This window comes from Podarcis vaucheri (assembly GCF_965113315.1).
Source record: "Podarcis vaucheri genome assembly, chromosome: 2".
Classification (NCBI taxonomy): Eukaryota; Metazoa; Chordata; class Lepidosauria; order Squamata; family Lacertidae; genus Podarcis; species Podarcis vaucheri.
The window spans coordinates 863431-883909 of NC_138760.1; the positions used below are offsets into that span (position 1 = coordinate 863431).

At 48.1% G+C, this 20479-nt stretch overlaps 1 protein-coding gene and 1 long non-coding RNA gene across 5 annotated transcripts in view; one reads left to right on the top strand and one right to left on the bottom strand.

Moving 5' to 3' along the window:
• Positions 1 to 13214: 13214 nt before the first annotated feature.
• On the bottom strand, positions 13215 to 15454 carry LOC309526977. The gene is made up of 2 exons (XR_014217036.1): positions 15335 to 15454; positions 13215 to 13884 (listed from the first exon to the last, which is right to left on the bottom strand). It is a non-coding gene; the product is annotated as an uncharacterized lncRNA (long non-coding RNA).
• A 684-nt stretch (positions 15455 to 16138) lies between these two features.
• PBX4 (PBX homeobox 4) overlaps positions 16139 to 20479 on the top strand; it is a 51156-nt gene continuing 46815 nt past the window's right edge. For all 4 annotated transcript variants that reach the window (XM_082208641.1, XM_082208640.1, XM_082208643.1 and 1 more), the window contains exon 1: positions 16139 to 16347. In XM_082208641.1, the coding sequence (XP_082064767.1) occupies positions 16154 to 16347 (194 nt within the window). In that variant the 5' untranslated portion in view covers positions 16139 to 16153. The remainder of the gene's footprint in view (positions 16348 to 20479) is intronic.

Genomic DNA, 20479 nt, shown 5'->3' on the forward strand with positions numbered 1-20479 from the left:
CAACAGCTTTACAGTCCTGGTGAGAATTGTAATAAACTGTTTTTTAAAAATGTACAGGTGAGGAAGCCAGCCAGCCAGGGTGCAGGCGGCCAGTCCTAATCGCAGAGCGACAGGAGCCCAGGAGCTCAAGAGCCGGAAGCTGCTTCTGATGGCCAGAAAGGCCTTTCCAAGGCAGATCCAAATCTGTCTTTTCTGATTACCCTGATTATACAGTAGTTTCCTGCCATTTTGTGTAGCATTGCCCCCTAAAGCCCTGGCTATATTCATCCCTACAGTTGCAATTGGCCTTTGAAATGTCCCCGATCCACAAATGTTCGATTTTGCAAACAATTAAAAACAAAATTACATATGCTACTTGGGCGAGGAACCATTTTGACTTTTCTCTGGGCTATTTTTTGCTTAAAACGAAGAAGTGCAAAGTGAACTGTTGAGTGTTTTGTTATAAACAGCCTGATTGAGCTGCTCCAGAAGAGATGCAACGTTGGAGGTCCACCCTCCGATCTCCTTCTCGCTTGACATTTTTGCAGGCTGCAAATGGTCTCCTTGCAGAGCTGGACCAGGGAGCTTTTGGGTCTGTGCGAAGCTGCCCCCTGTGGTGAGTCATGGGGCTTCATGTTGCTGGATCTCCCTCCTATCTTCCTGCTCTGCAGTGGACCAGCGCAGCCATAGGTGCCAGGGTGTCCAAGCACCCACAAAATTCCCCACGAAGGGACTGGGCACCCACAAATTTTAGCATCAGAGCCATACATGCTGCATGGCACCCACGACCCCGGGCACCCACTATTGTGGAGCCAAGCTGGCACTCCTGAATGCAGCTCAGCTGCAGCTGACAGGAGGGCCCTAACTTAGGGAAGGGCTGCTTCTCAGTGGCAGAGCTTGTAGCACCCTGCTTGTGGTTAACGCTTAGCTGGAATGAAATATTCAACGCAGCAATAGAGAAATTAAAATAATAATTTATTTGTCAGACAAATAAATGAGAGACACAGTGGTATATGGTTACCAAAGCTCTGCCCACTCTAGCCCTGATGGCCAGCACTTATATTTCCTCAGCCCAGCCCCCTTGCTCCTCCTTTGGCTGCCTCTGTCCAATCAGCCTGGTTGAAATTCCTATTGGCTGTTTGCTAGAACCAATCACAAAAGATACACCCACTTCCTATTACCTTTTAGGGGAGACAAAGAGCTATATTTCCTTCTATCCATAAATGGCAGACAAGTAGCCATATATCTTACATTTGCCTCGACAAGGCACCTTAATTACCAGATCACCTTTTGCCCTTTTGCCCCTGGCATTCCAAAAACAAATGGCTAAAACAGATGGCTCATGGTTTTAAATTTTGTCTTAAACAGAGATCTTGGGTTCACCTTCTCACACACCATCAATGAAATAAGAATCTAACATTTCTTACTTTCTAAATCCTTTGCATAATTACATTTAGCCAATAAATTTCATACATTAACATAGATAGCTTTTTAGAAGAAAAGGCCTTTTCAAAGTAAAAAAAGGAACTCAGTAAAACAGCTTCAAAAGCAGCCTCTTCAATTTACAACCCTCTTTTCCAGCCAGCTGCTTTCCCCATTAGCTCTTGCCCTTTAACCTTAGGAAAATATGGCTCAAGTCTAATGGGAGGCACATGGTATTATTTTCTGTTAAACAATAAGTCTTACTATTTACCAACTCTTAATTAGTGTTTTTGCAGCTTGATTGTTTTCTGTAATATGTAGGGTCAATGTGACCTTTGCAGCCTGTATTTCCCTTTTACAACTTTGAGGTACTGCTATAAATCAGGGGGGCCCTTTCCAGGAGAGCAGGAAGATAAACAAGTGCCAGAGTACTCAGCCAGCTGCTTTATGCCTGGCATGAAACATACAAACATTTGCAAATATATCTTTAAGCTCATTTTAAAATACAGGCCTTGATCAGATGCCTCAAGCTCAGCATGCAGAAGGTCCCAGGTTCAGTCTCTGGCGATTCCAGGTAGGAGTTGGGCGAGGCCCCTGCCTGAATCTATGGGAAGCCACTGCCAGTCAGAGTAGGCAGTACTGACCTAGATGGACAATCTCAGGCCCCATCTGCACTGTACAGTTAGAGCAGTATTATACAGTGGTACTTCCGGTTGCAGATGGGATCCCTTCCAGAGGTCCAGCCGGATCCTGGAGAGACTGCTTCTGTGCACGCACGCCCGCACAGCGGTAGAGTGCTTCTGCACATGCATGTGCGGCAAAAACCTGGAAATATACTTCCGGGTTTGTGGCTTACATATCCCAAAGTTTATGTAACCGAGGAGGTACGACTGTACTGCTTTAAGCAGCCATCATGGCTTCCCCCCAAAGATCCTGGGAACTGTGGTTGTTTGTTAAGGTTGTTGAGAGTCGCTAGGAGGACCCCTCGCCATTCCCCTCACATTTCCAGAGTGGTTTAAGCATCTGTCCCCAGCAAACTCTGAGAGATAAAGCTGTATGAGGAGAATAAGCATCTCATAACAATTCTCAGCAACACTTTCACAAACTACAGTTCCCAGGAAGCCATGGGTGTTAAAATGGGATAATAGTGCTTTAAATGTCACATGCAGATGTGGCCAGATGGATAACAATATTCAAGAACTACATACGCCAGAGATGTAATGGAACAATTTTATCTCATTTGGTGTTCGATAGAAAGGGCGGCCCAATGGAGCAGTCTAAGCCTGTCCGATGAATGTGTTTCTGTGCCTTCCTTCCATCCACATCTCAGATGGAGGGAGGCTTTGCAAAAATGACTCTCCAACTGATCTAAGGCTATGCACACCTCAGCCGTTCTGTTCACCCCACAGAAGGTCTCCATCCTATGCCCAGTACCTGGCTAGTTTTCCAGCACCAAACTGCAATTCACTGATGCTGTCAACAGCTTCACAACAGCTGCCCTGAAATGAATGCACCTCAGTTTAGCTGCAGCTTCCAAAGTGGTACTACTCTGTACGCAGCCACACTGGATGGGCAGAATCCTAAGGGAGGAGACGATTCTTTAACAATCCTGTTCCTAAACAGCATTTTGAATTGAGCCTGGAAACAATCCAACATTCAGTGGTGTTGGCATAAAAGAGGAGTAGCTCCGTTCAGAACTATATATATATAACTTAACCTCCATTTATGAGAGCAAGGATGGCCAAAATTAGTACAGCATAGGCCTAACTAGACATTACGGGGAAATGTGTGGCTTCCGCTGCCCTGCATGTCTTCTGCATGGTCCCTTGGCAATGTCTAGTGAAATAATCATGTGCTATATGACACAGCAAGGCATCTTGTATTTCCCTTGCTCTGTGCAAGTGGGAAGCCATGAACTGGAGTCAAGAAATGCAAAACACAATGACATCACAGCATGCATTTTTGTTGCTAGACTTACTGAGGAGACGCTGCTCTTTGTCAGCCATGTCCGTCCCCATAACATTTTGTTAGCCTCTAGGAGTGTGTGCCATGGGCGAGGAAGTCCTCAAATATCACCTCTGTCATGAATGAAATAAGTCGCCTTAGGCAAGCTAGTAACCCATCACACTTCCACCTGCAATAATGGCAAGAATAAGACCAACCTACTTTGCATTGCTGCTGTAAGGAATAGGGAGATAATGACCGTGCTCACACACCGTGAGGTGTCCGCTCCAGTCAGTCTGTGCCCTAAGCTTAAACACTCCCACTTTGCTCCTTCCTCCAGCAGGACAATTCGCAAAGTGTCTAGCTTGGTGTCGCACCAAGCTCCTGATTTGTTTCTCCCAAACCTTGGCTCCAGTTCATGGTTTGTTTGATATGAAACTGTCTCAAATTCTACAATGTAGTCGGTGTTACTTAGCTGGAAGAGTATTACAGTTCAGTAAGCATATGAATTTGGCCACAAAGAGAGATGCACCACTAATTTGGAGTATCTTCAGCTATCAACTTTTGCAAAATGGTTTTTTTATTCGAAGTAAAGCTGAAACAGACATTTTTATTTAAACAAAACAAAGCTGTAGGCAAACGTTTATATTGATTACAATTTGGAAGGATTGCCAGAGGCTGGGCAAATTTGCTTCATGGGCTGGATCCAGCCTGCATTCACCCTGCTGGCCTTCCCTGTGCTAGCATCTAAGCATGCATAGTAGTAAACAAGAACTATAATACCAGTTGGGGGAACAATTACTTTTGGCAGCTGTTATCTTTCCATACTTTATGGGGAACGTAATGATACCCTGTTGGTAGATAAGGTAGTCAAGTACTGTTGAACTATAAACCAGAGGCAGCTGCCTTTATTCTCTCAGGGTGGATAGGATAGATTAGAAACAATGTTTAGGATTTGCTCTCCATGACTTTTGGTCATAATAATCCATTCTTGCTCCAGTAGCAGGTGGATAACCATAGTGCCAAATGGAAGAGTCACACAATACAAGTCTCTCAGTTTTTTCCAAAATTGAAAATGTAAAACCTTAAATTCAGATTTCTCTTCAGGTGGCTTCAGTTCCCCCCATTGCAAAATCTGCATTTCATTGGGAAGGATTACATAACTACATTTTGGATGGATGATATTAAAGCTTGCTTTTATGCATTGTTTGACTTGCAGGATGAAAATTTATGATCCAATTCATTGTTTCTCCAAATTCAGTTTCAGTTCTACTTCACATATCGATTCCAGATTAAGACTTGGGGTTGAATCCAGCACTGCCCATGTGCAAGTGCAATGTACCTTTCTTTGTGTGACACAACTATCCCTTCTTGCCCCCGCCCTGTGCACCCACAAATTTGGTCCTCCAACCCTCCAGATCAGATTTTGGGGGCACAGAGGAGGAATTCATGAGGAAGTGAAGAGGAAGATCCATTGCACTTGGAAATGTTTCCCCGTTGTGTGTGGCCCCAGGTAATTGCAGTGTTGCTAGTCTAGGGGTGGGGAACCACCAGATATTGCTGGACTACTAGTTGTGACTCTGAAAAAGTGTAAATACTTCACTTAATTTTTCTCATCTTACAGCAACTACCAATGCAGGGGTGTCTGTCATATTTTTTGGGACAAGCTGGGGACTAGTTTGTGGGAGTGAAGCAGAGGGTAAAGACTATTATTAGGGCAGTAAATTCATTCAGGGGTGCATGGAATGTTAGCCGAGGGGACAGGCAGTACCTTTGGTGGGGGGCACATTGTGCTCCTTCTGGGGCAGTTTGTCTGACTTTGGAACTCCCCGCCCTGCACTCAGCTCTCACCTGTCAGCATGAGAAGCTGTCAGCATGAGATAGCAGCCACAATTCCGGGAAATGGCTTTGACTGGCTGGCTAAAACAGGTTAGGGTAGCCAATGGGTCTGAAACCCTCAGTGAGTTAGGGACTTTTCCTGTGTGCAAAGACAAGCTCTGGCGGTCTGAGCAGATGAGACCAAGAGTGGGTCCAAGGGTCAAGAAGGCGGTTTCTGCACTTGCTGTAGAGGGAAGTGAGGGGCACATGGGGTTCATGAAGCTGGGAAGGCAGCCCGTCTAGGAGAAGGAAAACTCTGATCCTAAACCTCTGCTGCCTCGTGGGACATCTTCAGGAGAAGAAAAGGCTAACCTACACATATCCAGGGTGGGGTCCCTAAGGCGGTTGGGTGACACCTTGTGTGCCTCCTTCTGGCAACTCCTGCAGCCAAGCTGGTGCCCAACATCTTGCTTTGCTTTCCTCTGGACCACATTTAGGAAGCCAAGAGGAGAGCCGTGTCGTTTAGGCAGCCCACGAGCTCCATACACACTGCCCAGGTTTGTGCCCCAGGGAAGTCATTTTGGTGCTGCTAACAGAGCAGTTCAACTTCACCCCCAGAGTGTGATGGCCTGGGAATCTGATTCGGAGGCTGAACCTGAGGAATCCCAGCCTGCACAGGATTACCTGCCTCCAGAACCAGCTGAGCCGGGGCTGGGGCATGAGCCTGAAGGGTCCTCACCTGTGCTGGATCCTCAGGTGAAGGCACCAGCTGAGTCTGCTCTGGCTCCTGAGGGGATGGAGGACCCATTGCCTGCAGGTGCTCCACCCTCAGCCCTGTCAGAGGAAGCAGAGGTTGCCTCTGGGTCCAGTAACCCTCCAGCCTCTCCTGAGCTGCAGAGGCTCAGGGCAGAGAGGCGGAGGGAGCTAAGTTCCTGCAGGAGGAGTGCTCGCCTCCAGGCCAGGGGAGGCGAGTCACCTGAGGATCGGGTCCGCCCTATGCCTCGGGGGAGATAAAAGCCAGCCAGCCCCAGTCCCAAGTTGTGGGCAACATCGTTGGTTGTTGGTTCCAGCCTGATCCCTGACTTGCTTCCCTGCCGGAGCTCCTGACCTCACCCGACACCCTGCCCTGCACCCAGCTTCAACTTCTACAGACTGCCTTCATATTGCACCATCGACCTCGGACTGGACTCGGACCTCGCCTCTCGGTTAGCCCCCGAGACCAGCACACAGAGGCTCACTCCACTGTTTGTCGAGACAGATACCAACATCAACATTCAATGTTGCTTGACTGAAAGCTAGGGTGGCAAATTGGGTGGTGGGTCTCCTGTGGGCACACTCCTCCTCTCTGCCTCCTGGAGCCATCTCTGTGCTTCAGTCTCCTCATGTAAATGGCTTGGAAGGGATCATTAAGTATATTCTTTTATTCTGAGCTCAAAGTCTCCAGCTTGTTTCGCGCATGCATCTGGAAACCTCTGACTTCAAAGCTGCAAACCAGGCAGTATTTTTTCTGTGCAATCAGTTCTATTTGCTAGCCAGTGCTGGGATCTGAAAAGCCAGGAAGCTCCACCCTGACTTCCCAGATTGTGCTGGGCTCCACCCCCAGGTTCTCCCCATTTCTGCCCTCAACCCACCAGATTCCATATTGGCTTCACCTGACTTGACAGGTTCTGGGCACTTCCAGGACTGTTGGTATTTCGGGGTGGATTCAATCACATACTGTACTGGTACATTCAGGTTGCACAGCTGAAAGTAGTTTGGGCACAACAAGCAAACACAACTTTTTCCAATGAGAAAGTGAGGGGCCAAAGCACTGAAAGGTACAGGATAACAACTGGGTGACACAGCATCGTAATGGCTCCCCTCAAACTAATCAGTAATCAGGCTGCAGCATCAACCTCCCTGCAAACATTGTGCAAATAATTAAATGTGAAGCCTCAGTAAACAGGTCATCTGGAGGCTATCTCAGTTATACTTCTTCCTGTCCTTTCTCTGCCTCCAGTTCCTGCCTAAGGGACAGTGTTTTTCGCATCAAATGTTGGCAGTTCTACTCTGGGCAGCTATGACTAGACCAGTTCAGGGTATGATGGCTTTAGATCATAGAATTTTCTGGTGAATGTGTGTTTCTTCTTTTGCTGTCTTGCCAATGATTGTCCCTAACCCATCCCCTGTTAAGAAACAGAGAAGTTGAAGCTAAGAGCTGTCGTGCATTACTTAAAATAAAAATAAAAATCCTTTGACCTTACTTGATTTTTCTTTCAATAAATGACGCTTTTGTCTTACATAATCTGGGAAGGGCACACAGAACTAGATTTATCTGCTTCTAAAGCCAGACACTCATCCAGTAATTAAAGAGAGTTTGTGGATGCTTTAGCTGAACCCTTCATCACATTCTTGAGGATGAGTACATGGGAAAGATGTGGTCATTCTTTTATCAGTTCTGGGCACCAAAGTGAAGGATCCATAGAGCCTTCCTAGAGGATTGCTTTCTAACCGTTGTCCCCGTTATGCTGCGATAGTGCTACCCCTGATTCTGCAACATGAGTTTAAAAACCCTGCAAACATTGTCACAGTGGGGATGGCATCTTGGCCCTTTAGGAACTATCTGTATACAGAAAGTCCCAAGCTCAGCTCCTGACATCTTCAGTTAAAAGGACCAGGTAGTCCTAAGGTGGTATGAAAGACCTCTCGCAGAAACCTTTGAGAGTCGCTGCCAAGACAGAGCAGACAATATTGGACGAGATGAAGAACTATAGGCTGACTTGGTATAAGGCAGCTTCAGATAGGTTCAGCCCTAAAGGTAGAGAGAAGAAGTCCCCCCAAGAAAGTCTGAACACACAACGCACATTTAAAGTACATGGGGATGGGGTCAACTACTTAGTCCTGCCAACAGAAGCCCATGCAAGGACTTCTGCTAGTGCACAGCGCCTTTCCCCATTTCCCCGTGCATACCTCCCAAATTGGCTCTGGAAGGGGTCAACAAAACAAGGGAGGAGAAGGCAGATTTTTTTTGTCAGGCGAGCAGAAATGATTGCGCTGATGGGGCCATCTGCTGAGCGCTACATTGAACTCCCCCCATGAATTTCTCCAAATAATCCTGACAGAGGTTAAGGGTGCTGGAAATTGTAGCTCTGTGAGGGGAAAACTAGAGTTACCAGGATTCTTGGAGGAAATAATTTGCTTTAAATGTATGCCGTGTACACTTTGTAATGTAAGAAAAGTTTATTTGAATAGTTAAGCATTGTCATTGTGGGAATATGTCGGCTTTAAAGTTCTGGATCTTATTTTATTTTTTAGTTTCATGAACATTCTCAAAAGCACAGGTATTCCTGCTTTGCTGAATTTCACTCTCTCTGTGCTTTGATCCACCTCTAGTTGCAAGTTGTTGCAGGCACCTAGTGGCCTTGAATGGGAAATGACAAGCCCATCTGCATCCAGTGTGCTCATTACGTCCAGTGGGATTAGATGAGCATTAATTTATGCAGCTGCATCTGATCAGATGTGTCTGGTATCTTCCTTTGCCAGACGGGGAAGAGACATTTTCAGAAGACATTCCCAAATTGCACAGGGAGCTCCTGCATCCCATCATCTCTGGTGATGTTAAGCCCCTACTCAATAGTGACACTAACACTGCCTGCGTGGAACAGGAGCATACAAAAGGAACTAGAGAAAGTGGGCAATTAAGCAGCAGGTAGTATTTATTTATTTTTTAAAAAATAAGAATGAGTCCCATGGCCCAGCACAAAGCCATGGACTACTGGAATAATCCAAGTACACTCATTTTCTGCATCAAAAATCTTTCCCTATGGCAGTGTTTCCCAACCTTTTTTGGGCAACGGCACACCTGTTTAATGAAAAAAATCTCACGGCACACCACCATTACAGCCCCGTGATGTCAGCGCGCAGCGTCACGCCGGGAGGGACGCACGAAAGTGAAAGTTTTCAATTTTTTCCCCTCCCCCTTGCCGGGGAACCTCCAAGCTTTGGGGGTGGGGGGGGAGGAGGCAGCAGAGCGAGGGACTGAGGAACGGCGGCAGCTGAGGCGATGGCGGCTGTTGTGGTGGTGGTGGCGATAGCGGGCAGAGGAGGGGCGGCGGCGGGGCCGAGGTGGTCGGCGGCGGCGGGGGAGGCGGCGGCGGGTGGAGCAGGAGGGCGGCCGAGGCCGGTGAGGGAGTAGGGTTGCCCGGGGCTTGAGGAGCCGCCGCCGGGAGTTGCTGCTGCTGTTGTTGCTGCTGCTGCCCGGACATGCCGGCCTCCTCCTCGTCCGCTGTCTCGCGCTCCTCCCTTTTGCACGCGCTGCCCCGCCGCCGCCCCATTGGCTGGGTCCTGTCAGCTGATCCTGTGTTATTTCCTGTGTGTGTGTGTGAGGGGAGAATGGAGAGAGAAACCTCGGCACCACCACCGCGGGGCCGCCCCCAGCTCGACGCGGATCCTCGCCGCCGCCGCCTCTCACCGCCCGACTCGCCCGCCTCCCTCCCACGGCACACCAGCCAATGTCTCACGGCACACTAGTGTGCCGCGGAACACCAGTTGGGAAACACTGCCCTATGGCTTAAATATTAATTCAATTTATAGAGGTTTTTGGAGGAAAGGTGTGGTCCCACAAGGAAAGAGGGTGGATCTGCATTCAAGATGTACAGGTTTGTGTACTTCGGTCAGTTGCCTGCTTCCGGCTTCAGCTTGAGAATGAACTTTCTTCTGTTGTGCTGACATGCAAGAATTCACTTGTTAATTATACCCCTGTCCATTTTGTATAAGCGCAGGTGATTCATCACAGGACTAGAAAATAGGTCTCCCTGCTCCCTCAGCAGTATCCATGTGAACTATTGCCCTACAATTTAATTCCTTTTCATTTCATTATCCAGTAGAGACATGATTATCTGTGAGCAGGGAAAAGGTGGTTTATGTATATCATCCCCACTCCACTATGTGAAAAGGGTATAGCATTAAAAAAATATGAAAAAACTGTCGTACTTATTTAAAAGGAAATGTTATATGAGTGTAGACAAAATGTTACTGGACCAGGAAAGGGACTAAGTACTTGGCCATCTTGGGGAGTGTGCCTGTATCTCCCTCTTTTCTGAGTCTGCACCCCCCCCCCCCGATCCTCTGGGGTCCATGCAGCCTGCTCACAGGAACCCCTACTGTCACAGAGCCAGCAGTAAATCACACAGCTCAAAGTTGGACTCAACTCTTTATTAGCAAAACCAGGATCTTCACAGATTTTGCAGAGTGACAGGCCTAACGGGCATAGCAGCTCATCCCTGGTAGGTCTTACTCCATGCATCAGTTGCTGAGACTAAAAGTCACTGCCTCCGCACAGCTGCCTAAGTCCCCTCCTCTCCAGAGCTTTTTCCAAGCGATTGGAGACTGTGTCTGTGTTCAGCCTGTCATTGCTCCGCTCATTTCAGCTCTCTTCTGGTTCTGGGAGACAGGGCAAGGGGCACTTGTCACAGTAGGAGGTGGAGACATCTGTGACTCTTCCCCAGCCAGACTCATCTCTGCCTCTTGACCTCCCTCCTCTCCTGCTTCAGCTTTTGCCTCTGAGTCTGAACTTCTCTCTGCCACAGTCTCTCCAGCTCATTAAGGCCTGTTCACTCTTCAGCTTCTGACACTGTCTCTTCCCAGTCTTCTCCCTCTTTTCCCTCTGGCTACTCATTATTGTCCCACCATCACTCCCTGGGCTCTGAACCTTCTTACCTTAGAGGAGGTTATGATACATTTTAATAGAGCAAGTCATTGCTGCAATCAAGTTTTGATCTTCCGCTTAACAGTGTGCTGTTCTGTTAGATGTGAAAACAGCTAGATTTTTTCTTCCCCTCCCTCCCTAGCCCAAGGGTAGGAATGGGCTCACAGCCTGCATGGGTTTCTGAAATATCTACACAGAGTTCATAGGATCAGATATCTGTGCTGGCACAGCAGCGGGTGCTCAGGCAATGTGTCAGCAACCTCCCCCAACCACAGCAATCTGGTTGAAACCTAAAATGTATTGCTTCATGCTCCACCCCCCCCCCCCCGGCCCCAGCGACTTCCCCCAAGTGTTAAGAAGAGGCAGGGTAGAGCAGCCTTCTTCTTGCCAGCTAGCTCCAAAACCTCCTGGTTCTTTCTCTCACTCTCCCTGGCCAGATTCTTCTTCCATGGACACATCTAGGCAGGCAGGGCCGGATTTAGGTTTGATGAGGGCCTAAGCCAGGCTTCCTCAACCTCAGCCCTCCAGATGTTTTGAGACTACAATTCCCATCATCCCTGACCACTGGTCCTGCTAGCTAGGGATCATGGGAGTTGTAGGCCAAAAACATCTGGAGGGCCGAGGTTGAGGAAGCCTGCTTCAGCTACTGAAGGTAATGGGGCCCTTTATATGTCCAGCTGTCCTTTATCAACAACAAACCAGCGGTATTTTAGGGAGCCGGCTAGCAGGTGGGGCCCATTACTTACATCACAGGAGCCTACACAACACAAAACACTGTTGCTGTATGTAGGTTTTATTTTATTTTTATCTCATATTTTGGAAATGTACATCCAGTTTTGTTTTGTTTTCTGAGTTTTTTGGGGGGCCCCAAATGAGTGAGGCCCTAAGCTATAGCTTGTTTAGCTTATCCTAAATCTGGTACTGCAAGCAGGCAGGTGTCTTTGTGGGTCTAGCACAGCCTTCTCCAGCCTGGTGACCTCTCTCTCTCTCTCTCTCTCTCTCTCTCTCACACACACACACACACACACATACACACACACAGAGCATTGGCCAGGCTGGCTGGGACAGATGAGAGTTGCAGTCCAACAATATCTGGAAGGCACCGGGTTGGGGAAGGCAGGGCATGGACTGATCACCAGTGAACATTATGTATCCTCAGCTATCCAAAATATAGAGAGCAGGTCCTATTTTCACTTGCAGAATATTATTCTCCCAAACAACAGGCAAGCAGCTTCTGATCTAGAAATGGTTTCAGCATAGGTATTATAGAAATGAACCTTTTGGTATTTTTAACATTGACTGTCCAGCCTGTCATCAAGCTTACGAAACATCTTTGAAGAATATACTTTTAAGAGTTGTTCTGTGACAGAACCCATCTGATTACCCCTATCAGACAGCTAAACACCCTGCCTGGTTCACAATTCCTGTATCTCTTGGCAGTGTTGCGGCTGCTACTTCATATTGCCTTAATATCAGGTGCTGTAATGCACAGAGGAGTGTCAGGTTCTCTGCTTATATCCAGTGAGCACAACTGAATATATACATTTAGTTTGAAATTATGGCTATTGCTCTCTCTCCTCCTCCCATGTAAAAAGCAATTTAACTCAGAATGTTTCCTCTTTGTGATACTCATAAATCTTATATATGGAGTACTTTTGCTGAATCACTGTAACATTCATTGTCTAAATATGAACACAGCCTTCTTAACTTCCATTTTCAGTGGGATGTCAGCAGCCTGTGTGCAGGACTGCCGCTGTGGCCTTTACCATTTTGAGCTAAAAATCTGTGAATATTCATCTGTGGAAATTTCAAGGAATCAGCAGATGCAGTTGTTGAGCGAGTTCCCAGCGCTCCCCAGGCTTCCTTGCAGAGGATAATGCTTGGTTTCCAGGCAGAGCACTGTGCCTTCCTATTAATATTGGTGCATTTATTGATTGAACTGACTCAAGCTTCAAATCTACAGGGAAAACAATAACCACAAGTAATGTTCTCAATCAATCAAACCTTCATGTATGTAGTAGTTAGCTTTTTCCATTTCTACTATAATAACTGGGTCTGAGTTGGTATGAATGGATAGGAAAACGAGCGAGCTTCTGTGTATTTATAAATGGGGATGGGGGACTGAATTCAAATGTTACTGAACCACACTGAACAGCAAAATGTACAAAATTTAATTCAGCACAGAATTAATAGGTTGAAAATCGTGAGAGCTGTAAAACATGGTTCAAATTTGCACCGACTAGGCAAAATGGAGGAAGGGAAGAAAGAGAGGAAACCAGAAGACAGAAGTTGAGAGTCAATGAAAACAAGCAAGCCTTCATTGGAACTACAAAGAGCAGCACATTAATAATGGTACTAGAAAATCTTTACAATTCTATATTTGTATAATTTTGTTTCTTTATGAAAAAAAAAAATTTCCCACCTCTGCTGCCCAAATATGACACTCAAATGACTTACAACAGGTATCTGAAGAAGTGCGTATGTACACAAAAGCTTATACCAGAACAAACTTAGTTGGTCTATAAGGAGCTACTAACTGGATAATTTATTATTATTATTTTATTTTTATTTCAACCATAACAATATGCTAAAATAATTGAACAAAATGAACTAACGGCTCAAATCTTCCATTCTTGGGCAAGGTGATGAGCGGGTGGTTGCTGAACCGGCGGGTGGTTGCTCATACCTGGAGGATGTGGACCATTTGGATCCCTTCTAATCAGGATTCAGGCCTCACTATGGGACTGAAACTGCCTTGGTTGCGCTGGTCGATGATCTTTGGTGGGCTAGGGACAAAGATGAAAGCTGTTTCCTAGTTCTGCTAGATCTCTCAGCAACTTTTGATACCATCGACCATGACATCCTTCTGGACTGTCTAGAGGGGCTGAGGACACTGTTATATAGTGGTTCTGCTCCTTTCTCCTGGGCCGTGTTCAGAAAGTGGTATTGGGGGATGAGTGTTCAGACTCCTGGGCTCTCACTTGTGGGGTGCCTCAGGGTTCTGTCCTCTCCCTGAGCCATTGGGGTGGCTAAAGCTGCAGAAGACAGAATCAGAATTCAAAATGACCTTAACAGATTGGAGAACTGGGCTCAGGCTAACAAAATGCATTTCTGAAGGGACAAATGTCAGGTTCTGCGCAAATGTAAAATGGGGGACACCTGGCTTACTAGCAGTACATGTGAAAAGGATCTAGAGGTCTTGGTGGACCACAAGCTTAACATGAGTCAACAGCAGGGGTAGGCAACCTAAGGCCCATGGGCCACAAGCGGCCCACGGGGTCATTTAACTGGCCCACACGCCACCCCCAAACCTCCCTCTTGGCGAGGTCCCACATGGTATGCTAAACCAGCGCAGCGCAGCACAGGGACTTGCTCCGCAGTGCCGGAAATCGTTTCTGCGCAGACGCAGTTGCCGGAAATCGGGGGCATGCACGCGCATGATCCGGCCCACGGAGGGATCTCCGCTGAAGTGAATTGGCCCAGGCGAGGTAAGCCTTGCCAACCCCTGGTCAACAGTGTGATGCAGCAGCAAAAAAAGCCAATGCTGTTCTAGGCTGCATCAACAGAAGTCTAGTGTCCAGATCAAGGGAAGTCATAGAACTGCTCTCTTCTGCCTGGGTCAGACCACACTTGGAACACTGTGCCCAAATCTGGGCACCACAATTTAAGAGGGATGTTGACAGGTTAGAAAGTGTAAATAGGGCAACCAAGATGATCAAAGGTCTGGAAACTAAGTCTTATGAGGAGCCCTTGAAGGAGCTGGGTATGTTTAGCCCAGAAAAGAGGAGACTGGGCGGAGATATGATGGACATCTTCAGATATCTTAAGGGCTCTCACATGGGGGAGGGAGCATGCTTGTTTTCTCCTGCTCTGGAAGGTAGGATTCGAACCAATGGCTTCAAGTTGCAAGGAGATTCTGACTAAACGTTTGGAAAAAACTTTCTGACTCTAAGAGTTATTCAGCAGTGGAACAGATTCCCATGAGAGGGGGTGGACTCTCCTTCCTTGGAGGTTTTTAAGCAGAGGTTGGATGGTCACTTTAGCTCAGATCCCTGCATTGCAGGGGGTTGGGCTAGATGACCCTTGGGGTCCCTTCCAACTCGAAGGTTCAATGTTTCTGTGACCAGCATGGGAGGTAAAATACCATGTGCAGAGAAGAGTGTAACTGAAGCTTAGAATGATGGAAACTCTGTATGTGTTTTGTGAATAAAGGCAGAGAGAAAAATGTGGTGCATGGGTCAAAGCATGGATTCCCAGAATATATATGCATGCACACAAATGATGACTTTATTTATTTTAGGGAGCACAACTTCCACTGTGATGCTCACAACCTGGTTGCAGAAGTGGTTGCATGAATCTCTGTGATTTTGCAAGAGATGCGAAGACGGGCCACGATGGCTTTCTTCTGTGGAGCCATCTGTCACAGGGCGAGGAAGGCAGAGTAATAGAGAGGGAGTATCAAATCATCCAGAATGTGGCACATACCTATCAAACATCTTCCATTATGAGGAGCATTTCCCATTTGTTTTCATTTTCAAAAAGTTATCCTGCCTTCCCTCACTGGGCACGGAAAGTTCTCTCCTTTATGCACAGTTCTTGAGGAGGACAGGAGAGCAGCGTCCTGCCTGGATCTGCGCCTTCGGTCCAGGCGGAGCGAGGGCTGGCTCGGCCTCCGGCGCTTCTCTTGCCCGCCCCCCCCCCGGGACTTGGGGGCCGCTGCTTCCCCTCCTCGCCCGCCCGCCCGCCGCCTCCACGAAGCACAGGCCGGAGACCAGCCGGGCGGGGCGGCCTCGGGAGACCCAGGAAGGCGGCGCCGGGCGGAGAAGCGCCCGAGGGATCCCGAGGCGCCGGAGGGCCAAGAGGGGCGGGGGCGGGGCCGCGGGGGCGGGCAGCCAGTCAGCGACGGCGTCTTGGGCGCGGCCCCGCCCCTTCTCCCTGGGAGGCGGCGATGGCGCTGCGGCCGCCGAGGAGAGACTGGCTTTGTCCCCGAAGGGGGCGGGACGCTGGGAGGGCAGGCGCGCGAGGGGCGGGGGGGCGGGAGGAGACGCTGCTGCTGCTGCTGCTGCTGCTGGGGCTGCCGCTTGGCGGGGCGACGGGCGCGGAGGAGGCGGCGGAGGCGGAGCCCGTGCGCGGCGGGGCGGGGCGCGCGCGAGGAGCCAGGGTCGCGGGGCCTGCTCGACGCCAGTCGCGCGTCCGCCAGAGCCAGCGCCGCCGCCGCCGCCGCCGCCGGGGGGGATCGGGCCGCGCCACCGCCGGCCTGAGGCGCCTCCGCTCGCCGCCCGCGCGCCCGCCCGCCCGCCGGCCATGGAGGAGGCGTCGCGGCTCCTGGCGGGTCTGCAGCCCCCTCCGGGAGGCGCCGGAGAGCCCCCGCCGCACCGGCTGCCCGCCCCGCCGGGCCCGCCCCCGCCGCAGGCGCCCCCGGGGCTCCAGGACACGGGCGACATCTTGCAGCAGATCATGGCCATCACCGACCAGAGCCTGGACGAGGCGCAGGCTAGGTGAGCGGGGGGGGGGGCGCCGCCGCCTTGGCCTGAGGGAAAGATTGCCGGGCTTGGGACGGGCGCCGGGGGGGGGGGGCGGGAGATGGGGCGAGCCCAGGCGGGGGGAGCGAGACGGAAACTTTGCCTTTGCGCGAGGACCCCCTCCGAGATCCAGCGGGGAATCCATAGACAAAAGGGCTGGGAAGCCCCCCTCCCGGGGGGGGGGTTGAGGTTATGGCAGGAGCACCTGAGCTCCGAGGAAAGCAGGAGAAGCCCCGCGGCCCCGAAGCCCCCCAACTCCTCGGGCAGCTTGTGTCTCCGCTTCTGACCCGCCAGCCTGTTCCGTTCATGCTCTGCATCTGTAGGTGCCCACCTGAAAATGTCTTGGGCTGCTGACTAGCCTGGTCTGGTGACAGATGGCCTTTCCCTTGGGATCTGGTCAAGGATCCCATAATCTGTGATGGTCTCCCATGGTAGGTTGATCCCCAGGTGACCAGTGCCCCGAACAATGTGTAAATTAGTTTCCCAGGCAAGATGGGAACTAAATGGGACTTGGTAAAATGGTATAAGAAAGAGAGAATAATTCTTTGTCGGGCAAGAGTGCAGTCTAGTTAGGGAGGAGTCAGACCCCAAGTTACAGAGGATTGGTGCTATTTCTCTATTGCTCACTAAGGCAGAAGCAATTCTAGCATAATATATTGCGGTGGGGGAAGATAGTTTTGCTATTTAAACGGTACCATGGTCAGTACCTGCAGTGGGCAGGCCATGAGGCATCACATCAAAGGCTAATAGTGAACTTGCAGCAAGTCTGGGCAGGTCTGCAAGGAACATGGTATGTTCAAGAAGGAAAAGATTGATAGCTTTGGTATCTTTGGATCAGATCCTTATATTGTGCTTCTTACTTGAGATATCCGCTAATGAAAAATCTGGTCAGGGATTTGATGCAGCCTACTGGTTGCATTTATTTTGTTGTTCTTTTTGCCTTTGTTGAGTGAGGAACCAAAATAAGATGGTGGATTATCTGTGGCCCCACATTTGTGAAGAATTTGTGGCCAGACATCTATTAATTGGCAACTTGTTGAAGAGTCATCCCAGGAGAATGGTTTTTACTTAGTTAATGCCTGTGGTGCATTGATATTGAGGAACATACTGTATTTGCATCCATTTTACAGATTACCTGCATTTTTTTGCAAATGGCTGGCAGTATAAGGTAGGGGGAATAGTGACTGACTTCTTTTTATACCTATGTTTATTTCAATACGTTACTTTGATTTCTGCATTGGTCATGTAGGTCATGTGCTGGGGTGCTGCACAGGACCATGAAGTTGCGTGGTCTTTGCCTTAAGAGTTTGCAGAAAATTATTTTGCAGTTCCATTGATTTAAGTGAAATTTATGTGTAATAATTAGTTTAAAAACATAAATTATAATTTTTCTGCTTAGTAAAGACACACAAATAGACTGGTCTGAAAGAGGAGAGGGAGGAACCCTTGCATCTTCTTGGACTCCTCCTTAGTTCCTCTGTGCAGTGTTTGATCTGTAACCCCAAGCAAAATTGTGGCCCTTAAAGACAAACATTGCTCCACTCTGCTAAGACCCACTTCATGTAGCCAACTTGGCGCATTGAGAATGTGAATTGGGTAGAACTATACAGCTGCCTTGCAAGTAAGTTTACAAAAGTTACTAGGCTCAAAACATGTTTACTAACTTCCTTGTCTGCACTTGCCTATGTGAGTCATTTGTGGCCAAATGGCAACAAGAAACAGCTTATCATCCTGGTAGCCTGCAGTTGATTCTTAACTTGCTGTAGGTGACTGGGCAAGTGGCTACTTACAAGTGCTGTAAAGTGGCATCTGCTGACTATCAACTATTTGTCCATCCTGGATTGAGTTGTGGCATTGTAAATGTGAGTTGAGTTGTAAGCTGAAGCAACCATGTACAATTCATTCAGTGCATATAAAAGTCAGCAATCCACTTTTGTCTGTCAGAATTGGTCTTCTCTGTGGTGGCAATTCATATAAATTGTCCTGCAGCTTCAAAAGAACATTTTTACCCCATCATGTGTTTCCTTGCAATTTGATACAAATACCAAATTCCTGTTTACTCACCACAGAAAATGCTGTGCTCCTTCATACTGTACATTGGGGGCTAAAATAAGCATATTGCTAAGTTATACCTAACATTTTTACTTTGAAACAGCAATTCACAATTCCTTCAGGTGGCCCATATTTGTTGGACAGTTTTAGCAATGTACATTCAATAGGACAAACTCATAATATAGTTTTATCTTGCATTAGTTTTGTTGACAGAGAAATTAAAAGAAATCAGGGAGCAGGACTGCAAGCTTCTATTTATATAGGTGTGCACCTGCCCTCCACTCCTGGCTATTCCAGGATGAAACTCTTTACCCAAGGGTTGGTTTGTAAGTGCTGTAGCTACTTCCTTGGTAGCCTTTGGTGAGTCAGATTAATCTTCTAACAAGACTAAACTGAACATCTCCCTTGCGGGGGGGGGGGAGTGGAGGGTGTACTTCTGTATATGAAGATCATATAAACAATACAAAAGTAAGGCACTTGTTCCTTAGTTATTCCTAGAGAACTACCTAAACCTATCTGCTCACGGGAACATCACCCTTAAAGTCACTGGCTACAAGCCAGCACAGAATTAGTTGCCCTTAAGCTATCTGAGATTGATGAGCTTAAGGCTGAATCCCTAAGAACACTTACTAGGATGTGAGCGCAATGGAAGAGGGCAACACACTTTGGAATAAACACACACAGGACTGAACTTAAAGGTAAAGGGACCCCTGACCATTAGGTCCAGTCGTGGCTGACTGGGGTTGCGGCGCTCATCTCGCTTTATTGGCCAAGGGAGTCGGCGTACAGCTTCCGGGTCATGTGGCCAGCAGGACTAAGCCGCTTCTGGCGAACCAGAGCAGCGCAAGGAAACGCCGTTTACCTTCCCGGCGGAGCGGTACCTATTTATCTACTTGCACTTTGATGTGCTTTCGAACTGCTAGGTTGGCAGGAGCTGTAAGTGTGTCTAATTCTGTGTTGAATTGAGGCATTAATGGCCAACAGAGACATGAGGTACATATAAAAATCTCAATGGCTGCCCTATAGAAGAGGGAGCCAGCTTGTTTTCTCCTGCTCAGGAGGGTAGGACCTGAACCAATGGCTTCAAGTTTCAAGAAAGGAGATTCCAACTAAACTTTAGGAAGAACTTTCTGACAGTAAGAGCTGCTGGACAGTGGAAGGGACTCCCTCGGGAGGTGATGGATACTCCTTCCTTGGAAGTTTTTAAGCAGAGATTGGTTGGCCATCTGTCAGGGATGCTTTAGTTGAGATTCTTGCATTGTGGACTAGATGGCCCTTAGGGATCCCTTCCAGTTCTATGGTTCTAAGCATTTATGCCACTGAATTTTCAACAGAATGCCATGCAATAATGGTCTAGTATTGTTATCCCTCTAAGTCAGTGGTAGGCAACCGAAGGCCCGTGGGCCAGATGCGGCCCAATCGCCTTCTCAACCCGGCCCGCGGATGGTCCAGGAATCAGCGTGTTTTTACATGAGTAGAATGTGTCCTTTTATTTAAAATGCATCTCTGGGTTATTTGTGGGGCATAGGAATTCGTTCATTCCCTCCTAAAAAAATATAGTCCTGCCCACCACATGGTCTGAGGGACGGTGGACCGGCCCACGGCTGAAAAAGGTTGCTGACCCCTGCTCTAAATAGTAATATAGGGCTGGATTACTGCATTACTGCTGGGAGACAAAAGGTGCTAACTATGCTGAATTTTTGAGCATTTATTTTGTAAACAGTCTAAAAAGTAAGGTTATGAACTAGTCATAGCAATCTGTAACACAGCTTTTCAGAGGCAATATTCTGTGCCTCCACCACTTTGATAGGTGCAGATGTAGAAAACAAAAACATCTTGACCTGAATAAGAGGGTGTGTTTATGGCAGAATTCTGTGTGAAAAAGTATCTTAGAACCTATTGTCTTTACTCATGCCATTGTTATGAACACAAGAAAACCAAGGTGATTCTGTTTAATGAGATGCTGGCTTGAGAATCCTTTTTAGGAGTGCAGTGGCCTCTCTTGTGTTTTTCTCATGGGACTAAAATTAATTATGGGAGGCAACAAGCTTGATAT